Source organism: Corvus brachyrhynchos, unplaced genomic scaffold, assembly GCF_000691975.1.
Source record: "Corvus brachyrhynchos isolate BGI_N302 unplaced genomic scaffold, ASM69197v1 scaffold319, whole genome shotgun sequence".
NCBI lineage: Eukaryota > Metazoa > Chordata > Aves > Passeriformes > Corvidae > Corvus > Corvus brachyrhynchos.
In genome coordinates, this window is record NW_008246065.1 from 8466 (window position 1) to 17735 (window position 9270).

The following is a 9270-nucleotide window of genomic DNA, read 5'->3' on the forward strand; positions in this document are numbered from 1 at the left end:
GAATCCATCAGAAGGTGTTGTGCCGCTTTTGGTGTTTCATGATGTTCGTATAAACCCAAGGGAAGTATAGAGGGACATAATATGCATTTCTATCTGCATGAAAGGTTATTTAAAAGCAAGAAACAGGAAAGAAATCAGTCATTTAGCAGTTTCACAGTGATTACTTTTCAACACCAATCCGTTTATAATGTCCTGCCCAGGTTTTATGATACTTTAAAGCTGATACAAACTGATAAACATCAAAGTCCTCCAGAAAGCTGAAACTGACCTTTCTACACACCATTTTATCTAAATGATATTATCCATTCTGGCTCTTTTCAAGAATGTGTTTCTATGTCTGCCTTTAGCCAGCCTCCATATTTCTTCCTTTGTTCTCACAACTTGACAAGAATTACTTATTTCTGAAGACTTTTAATAACCCATGAGCTTTGAAAATATATTTGAAACTAATTCTTTGGCCACAATATTATATCTTTGTCAAAGATTTTTGTTCATCCTATATACCTCCCAGAAATTATCAAATTAAAAAAAAAAAAAAAATTAAAGCAATTTTCCTTCTGGTTAAACAAAGAAGTGCAAAGAAAAAGCTGAATTTAACTACTTTAAAAAATAATAAACCATATTTACTTGGAATGTTAGTGGATTAAAAAATATTGGTAGTAAATTTCTGTATGTACGGTGTTTAAGGACATTCAAAAGCTAATACAGTAAGAATTCCTTTTTGTGATATGGCTGTGGTCACAGTACTTTTGTTTCAGGTCTATTTATGTGCAGAGAAACACCTGTGGTTCTAAGGCAGAAAAAAACCACATTAAATTTATGTAATGTTTTTCATCCTAAAGAAGCCAACTGCACTAAAGGTCGTGATTCCCAAACACATAAGTCTACATTTCCAGCCAAGAGTGGTTTTAATAATTTCCCCACTCAGCCCAGCTTATGCAAAGTCTTCCCAGAAATTCCCTGGACAGTAGATGTCTACATTGTGCTGCTCCATGCTTTATCTCTTCTAGGAATTTATTCTTTCGAAGTTAAAAACCAGAAAAAACCCAAAGAGCCATAATGAAAAAGTCAGGATTACTGGTTTTGTATTTTCTCTGACGAAGGCCCCAGTAATTTATACCTTTTGTATAAAAAATGTGTGCCTTGGTTTGTCATTTAAAGTAGAACTAGATTTTTGTTTGTATCTATCATAAGTCTTTAAACTTCTTAATACTTATGCCATTCTTCCTTGCACTAATCAAAGATCTAAAAGTGTCAAGCAGTTTATCTTAGGAATGTGCAGTTTTAATAATTAAAGTCTGCACCAAAGAAAAAATTACCAATGAACAAATTTCTTCCTATCTGCAGTCCAGCACTCAGTGCAGCACAATCTAGTTTTCTGAGCTGCATGTTTTATTTTCTCTGAATCACACCTGTAGCAAGATAGAATACAAAGTGTAGTATGTGCCATTTCCTTTCACATTTTATTTTTTCCCCACCCAACTGGGCATATAATTTCTGCCAGTGTGCTTTTTATGGTGCTCTACATCTGATCATCTGAGGCAGCAATATTTACTGAATGAGTGGGCAAAGACAATTACAAATATACCTCACCTTACCCCCCACATTGTTAGGCTTTCTATAGCAATTTGTGGACAGGGAAGAGAAGTTAGTTAATTTTGCCACAGTAAATGGAACCAGTTTTACACATACATTGCTGCATTAAATATTGCATGATGGAAACTATGCATTGACATTTAACTGTGAGTCAAGAGAAACCATTAAAATTAAATATTTGAATTAGCAAATGTTCAAATAAGTTAAGTGCATGACTTTTCTGCTACAACTAGTCTCCCAGATTCTTTGTAAATGACTGGGACAGTTAAGTGTTTACCTTCTCCTCTGCATGATCAGGCCTCAGACACACTTCTCGAAATCCATCCTGAAGATATTTGCTGAAATACAGCTCGAATGAAGCTCTCCGTTTCTAAATTTCACAATGACGGTGCATATTGAGGGTAAACATACCTCAGCCTCCACACCAGAAAACTCCCAAAGGCCAAGCCAGACTGTGCCACACCCTCCTGCAGAGCCTGGCACAACTGGAGCATGGCCGTGGCTTGCCCAGCAGCAGGTTTTGTTCTTTAGAATTCAAAGACAGTGATACAGTGATAAGGTCTGCCTAGTGGGCTCCACGCTGTGCTTGCTCTTATATAAATAACCAAGAATTCATGTAACGAACAGAGCCTAGAAGCTGGCTGTACCATAATTCATGGGCAGGCACTGGCTGCAGTAACTGGCCGCCCAAGTGCTTGCAGCCTGCTGGAGAGGATTGACAAGGCTTGCCTAACTAACCCAGGCACTTCAGCAAACATCTCTTGTTAGAGGTGAATTTTGTATTGGTCTACTTATCTAAATATAACAGAAAGAATAAAAGGGGGGAAAGGTGGTGAAGACATCTTAAAATGAGGGGATATAAAATATATTTTTGTGGCTTTCATTGATATTCAGATTTATTAGACTGACATCAAGCTCAACAAATATGTTCCCAGGACAGATCAGGTCCATAGTAATGTTCGAAGTGCTCTCAAAAGATTCTGCATTGTGTTTGCAAGTTATGTGCTGTAAGAATCTCATATATCTCGTCCCCTGCTGTATCCTGTCCTCATCCCTGACCTACATGCTTTTCTTGAGGATTTCACTGTGCTGCAGCTCTGGCTTTGGTGTTCCCTGGTCCATGTGAATACAACAATGCATCTACTCTGTCTTGTCATAAGGACGGGTGAGTCATCCCTTCAAAAAGAAAAAGACAATGGCCATTGACTTATTCTGTTGTTCTCTTTGTAGCTGCCACCTCACAGTGTAGGCAGATTGGTGTAGTTATGAACCAAGAGCTTGAGCTAAGAGAAATAATGATATGGGCTTTTACTGAAGTGATCAGCAGCCTTGAAAGAGAAATAAATGCTAGCACAAGCCTTTTCATAGGAGATTTGGTGGACTACTTAAGGGAAGCATGGTTAGAAAAGAAAATGTGAGAGTAGATGTCAGTTATTAATAATCATAATTTGCATTTACTAAGAGCACTATAGTGACTGCACCATTGGCTCTAAACTTAAGATTTGATATAGAGCTGGAGAAGACTCATTATATATAGCCAAGGAATGGTGAGGAACTTCAGACCTTAATGCAAATATGACAGTGTAAATACCTCTCTGGGGACATTGATATGTTTTCTATTCATTCTAGTATTAAATAGAGGGGGAAATTATAGAGACACATGGGGTTTTGCTGCAGTTATGTAGGTTATAGTTGCACGATCACAGAAATTCATCAGAAGCCATGAGCTACTCCACAGACTTAAGTGACAAATATTAAACACTTGTGAATCATTAAACTTTCATCCAGTTGAAGCCTCAATCCATGTTATCTCCTAGCCCTCTTCACCTTCAGGAGCCTTCCACTGAAAAATTCCCTCCAGCTGTGTGCAATTACTTCCTCACAGTGACACACAATAAGCACCGAAGTCTGTTCTAAGGCTTTTTCGCTTGGGAAGTTTTGAACATGTTTCTAGCTCCCACTCCTCATGAAGCATGTGGTCCAGACCATTCCCCAGCTCTTTTGCCCTTCTCTGGACATGCTCCAGCACCTCAGTGACATTTTGCAGTGAGGGGCCCAAAACTGAACCCAGAATCTGAGGTGCCTCAGCAGTGCTGATTCCCCGGTTGTCCTGTACATGCCACGTGACGGCACTCAGGGTGACAGACATAGGGTGTTACACACATAAGGTGTTATGCTGTGCTGATCTCACAGCAGATCTGGCTGTATTTTTCACTGGCAGACTCAAGATCTTGAGAAGAAGCAGTTTATGGTTCATGTACCATGATAAGATAAGAGTCTAATATTGCAGGGTGGCAGCCAATTTGAGGGCTATTAAACTCCCCGGTCTTTTGGCTTCCTTCAGTGTTGAATTGTTATGTCAAGCCTACCTCTTTTCATTAAGTGAGCCACAACAGAAAGCCTGTCAGGCTTGGATTTTAATCTTGAATCATCAATGAAATTACTTAATGCAAAAGGAAATTGCTCAATCCACCAAATTACTCAGCTGATGTGACCAGGTGTTTACCAAGGTTTGCATAATCTGGTATGGAATTACTTTCATTTCATGCTTCAAGGGAAACCCAACCAGATTGAAAACAGGGACTGAGGGGAGACCTCATTGTAGTCTGCAGCTTCCTGGTGAGGGGAAGTGAGGGGCAGCACCGATCTCTTCTCTTTGGTGACCAGTGACAGGATGCAAGGGCACTGCCTGAAATCATGTCAGGGAGAGTTAGGTTGGATATCAGGAAAAGGTATCCAACCAGAGGGTGCTGGGGCACTGAACAGGCTCCCCAGGGAATGGGCACAGCCCCGAGGCTGCCAGAGCTCCAAGGATGCACAGATCAATGTTGTTGGGGTGTCTGTGCAAGGACAGGAGCTGGACTACATGATCCCTGTGGGTGCCTTCCAGCTAAGGATATTCTATGATTCTGTGAATTGCCAGGGGCTGACAGCAAAAAATTAAATGATGCATGAGAAACATCAGATGGAACAGCAGCTGAATTAATGTTTTCCTGGATGACAAAATAATTCAGTTCTGGGAAAGATAAAAAGACCTGGTCATGATTTATCCCTCATTGTATTATGTCCAAAACAAAAATAAGTGGGGGGAAAATAGCATTCTAGACCAGATTTAAAGATTAACCAATTTATTGCACTCTGATAACATCCAGTCTCAGGTGTATATTAATAGAACTTGTTTATAGAACTTAAACTGCAATTTAAACATTTCAGTTTTACCATTAAGAAAGCAAACAATGAAAAAAAGCTTAAAGATCACAAATTTGACTCCCCACAGAACTGCTAAAGAAGCATTTTTGTTATATGGGAATGATGACCGAAGTGAAGTGGGATTAACAGGCATGAGTCAGTAAGCACATTCCTAATATTTATTCTAGAGCTTCTGGCAATCTAGCAGCATAGTTTCTTCCAGAATCCAATTGGCATTCAAAGATGCTATCTGTCAAAGGAGACAGTTTTATTCAGATTCACGTTCATTCTTAATCTCAGAACCAGGTTCCCAAAGCTGTATTGGGCCAGCAACAGCAATCACACTTTCTTGGTCAGAGCTTGCCTCTCTCTTGGACCTTTTAACACAGCCTTGGTAGCACCTGGAAGAATGGTCAAAGGCCCTGCACACCACCAGCTGACACTGCAGGTAAACCACTGGATTGTTCCGAATGGACTGGAAGGCATTGAATTTAAACCGGAGGGTGTGTCTGCGGGGTGAGTAAAATGTAGCATAGGTAGGATCTTTCACACACCTGAAAAGAAACAGAGAAACCCCTCTCATGAGTACACACTGCAGTCAGCCATTTACACACAATAAAACACACGACATGAGAAGAGATTTTTAAACATACTGAAAACGGTTTGGAAAGCTGCAAGTGGGAAAACCAAAATGCCTTTCTTTGGCAGAATTGAACCACATTACCTGTCCTCAGCTTGTTGTGTGTCTGATACCTGGTGCTTATATGATTTTCTGAAGGTAAATTAACCTTACCTGAGGTATGTCACTGTTATCTGTAGTATAATAATAATAATCATCATCATCATCCATGGTGAACTGGCCGTAGCCATTTAGTCTATTTGTTATTTTAAGCTGTGGTGTGTGTGTTATATTTTGGGTCAATCTATCCCTTTTTTCCCAGTAAACTCTGAATGCCCTTAATTAATCAGTTAGAAGCTGTCATTAATGTGTGCTGTACTCACACTATTCCATTAAATTAAAAAAAATATTTAATGAGAGATACAGGAGTTCAAAGGCAGTTGTATCTGTAATTGTAATGCATGAGAACTCACCCATCCTTGATTATAGTGTGGACTCCTGTTGTAGGATTGTGGCGACTGGGAGATGCCACACAAGTGTGCAGAAATAACTCCAGTGAAGGATCAGGGCTGTGCAGGGAAGCTTCCAGGAACAAATCCTGGTTGATGTTGACATAATAGGGTGAGTCATACACTGGCCGTGAGAAGTCTGAGGAGTCATAAAATGTGAGGCTTGCATCATATCTGCCATACTGAGTTTCATTGACTTCAAAGTTGTCGCCCACGACATACATCGTTTGTGCCCAAGTGTTCTGGAGCATCTTGCAGTTGATACGCAAGCGAAGATTTCTATTTCTTGTGATTAATGTACTAGAAGAGGACCCTCTAATAACGTTGGAATAGCTGATTGTGTTGTTGTTTCCCTGTTTGGCACACAAAATAAAATGCAAAATTAATTCGTATAGTCAGGTACTCTATTATACATTCTAAACTTTGCTGTATCCTTATGGCAATGTGCACTGTAAAAACATATTTCCCGGAAAATCTGACATGGAAAAGTCTGAATCTAGTAACTTCTATTCTCAGGATAAGAATCTGTGATCTTCATGTAATATTCAGTGCCCACAATTTTGGCCTAGAAAACTACTCACAATAAATGCAGACATAACTGAATTAAATGCAACCTGTACAACGTTAAGTACATGAAGGTTCAGGTCCAGCATATTATTGAAGCTGAAATCTGGCTACGACATTATTAGTCATATTTAGTGAAAGTTTTGAGACCTTTTAAACCATCACACTCAGCCTTGGACCTTGAAAATGACAAGTATTTGTATCCTTCCACAGCTTACTCCTTTGGAAGTTGATAACAGGCTGTAAGAGAATGCTCTGGCAGCAGGGGCAGGAAATGCAAGTGCTAATAAAGCTTGTCCTTCAGGAGAGAGGGAGACAACCTGTAATCCCCAGGACACTTCTAGTCCCTGAAAATCCCAGGTAGGTTTCAATTTGTGCTGCTTTTCAAAGCAACTTCTTCTGTTTGAATTTTTATATCCTCCCATAATTTGCCCATTTTGTTGAAACATTCAGTCCTACCTCTCTGACAGTGCCACAGCCAGTGTATGGAACGTGGAACGTCACATACTCTGATGTAATGTTGGGTGTGCAAAAGGGGTCGTTCAGGGTGAGATTCCAAGCAGAGTAACCGTGGGACTGAAGGAAGGATCTGCTCACAACTACGTGCATGTAGTCTGGCAAACACTGCAGTGCTAGTGGATGGCAAAGAAAGTATGTTACAACTCAGTGAAGTGACCAAAAGAGGTTGTAAGTAATGGATTCAACAAACAATGTCTTTTGCAGAAGCAGCTGATGTGGCAGAAGGAGATCAGAATCCAAACCAGGGACTCGAATCTCCATGAAAACACTACAGATCGAATTTAAAACAACGTTAACAAGATTAACAACCACTGAATTGGAAAATAGCTGAAAAGCATGTTTCTGCTTTAAAGATGAACTTACTGGTGTTGCCATCTGCTGGAGTGGAATGATAGTTGGCCTGAAAGCCTCTGTATGTGTATCGAGAGTTACTGTGAAAGCGGACGCTCAGCAGGTTTGAGGATGACGTGTACGTGTGGTAATAACCAGAGCAAATCTTCCCAAGGAGAGGAGAGGTGTGGAGGGGCCCATCATAGATTTCCACGTAGTCAGAGAGGCATCTGCCACCTTCCATCCTGGGAAACAAACATAACTATTTATTTAAATGCTTCATTTTTATGTTCTTTGGTTTTTGTTTGCTTGTTGGTTTGGTTCGGTTTGTTGCTCAGATTAACTCTTTATAGCAGAAGAATACATTTGATTGATATGACTGTCAAATCTTTGGAACAGAAACTACAGCCTCCAATTTCTGTCTCGGTAGATGCCAGCCACGTTTTTGACTAAATAAGCAAAAGTGAACATATTTTTCCTCTCCAGACATACTAAAAACTTTGAAAAAGATCCTTGAGATCAAGTAGACTTTTGCTTAATAAGTCCAGGTTGTCAGTCCCACACATTCATCTTCCCAAGTAATAAATTCTTACTTACTGAATATCTGCAAATACAAGTATGACACGGAAGTTGTTCTTTACTTGTATTTCCCACACACAGTTGGCATTGTTTGGATAATTTCCGGGGTAAAATGGACTCTGTAAGGTACCAGAAGAAGAGGAAAGCAAGCCACCACAAGAATAATCTTCTGCAGAGAAAAATTCAAGAAGAAAAACATATGTATGCACCTTTAGGGTTGCTCTTGGAGTATGTCTGTGTGAAGTTTATGTCTAAATGTAGTGACTTCTATCAGCTTCAGAGGTCTCTCTGTTAGGTTCATATACATCTGGATGCAGATTAGAAGATGCTAAGCACACTGAATAGATTTTATAATGCTGATGTGCAGTGCCTGCACTAGCAGGACACAAATATTTGCCACAGAACTGCACAGTTTTTGAGGCTGGAATTCTGGAGATCAGTTGTTCCTAGAAAGAGGAACCCCTAATTGCTAATGACCAGAGGGAAGAGGAAAAAAAAAATCAAATAGTTTTGTTTCAAAATAAGAATGCTGATAAATATCCAATTCATAACCTTGAAGAACTTACTCCAAACCTACCTGAGGCTGATGACAGGGTGGTCCTCCAGTTGGAAGTACTGGGAGCTGTAGGGAGAGAGCAGCAGGTGAACACTCAGCATTTTGCCTAAAAGAAGCTGCCCTCTGGGAGTCACCCCTCCCCAGAAGGGCTCCTGGAGGGACACTGAAACACAAGACCCACAGTCACTACCTGGACACACGGCAGGTCCCTGTGTGGCTGCACCTCCCAGCCTTCCCCCTTCACCCACCAGCCCAGGGTGCAGCTTGTGTTCTGCATGTGCAAGAGCTCCCATCAGCAGGGCCTTGATCACCTTTATTCACTGTCAGCAGGCTGGGACAGGGTGGACCCTCAGCATATTTGCTGGTGACACCAGACTGGGAGGAGGGGACAGTCAAGTGGATGGTCCTGCTGCCATCCAGAGAGACCCTGGCACTGCAGACAGAGAGCAGCAGCCAGCCTCGCTCCTCCTCAGTTCCTCAGCTACCAAAAGGAGCTCACTGCACTCTGGCTGAGAACATCAGCTCTCTTTATTTTGGGAAAACAAGAAGTAGCCTTTGACCTCTGCAGCAATGAGTGTTCCAGGGCTGAGCAACTCCTCTGCCTACAGCATAGGCCAGGAAAATTGATGATAGCTCAGTGGGAGGACGGGGGTGGTGGGGAGAGCCCCATTCCTGTCCATCAGGCAAAGAAACTGTCTGGCAGCATCTTCATGGCCATCCTATTGATGCCATGAAGATTTTTTGCCTTTTCTTTTATACCCCTGTTATACCTTTTTACAACTTCTGTATTCCTAGTGCTTTTTCCCTAC

At 41.0% G+C, this 9270-nt stretch overlaps 1 protein-coding gene across 1 annotated transcript in view; it reads right to left on the reverse strand.

The window, feature by feature from the left end:
- Positions 1–5031: 5031 nt before the first annotated feature.
- Positions 5032–9270, reverse strand: part of LOC103624010 (deleted in malignant brain tumors 1 protein) — an 11907-nt gene continuing 7668 nt past the window's right edge. The window contains exons 10-15 of the mRNA XM_017746866.1: positions 8483–8527; positions 7924–8074; positions 7360–7571; positions 6937–7109; positions 5878–6266; positions 5032–5339 (exon numbers count right to left, since the gene is read on the reverse strand). Of these exons, the coding sequence (XP_017602355.1) occupies positions 5054–5339; positions 5878–6266; positions 6937–7109; positions 7360–7571; positions 7924–8074; positions 8483–8527 (1256 nt within the window). The 3' untranslated portion in view covers positions 5032–5053. The remainder of the gene's footprint in view (positions 5340–5877; positions 6267–6936; positions 7110–7359; positions 7572–7923; positions 8075–8482; positions 8528–9270) is intronic.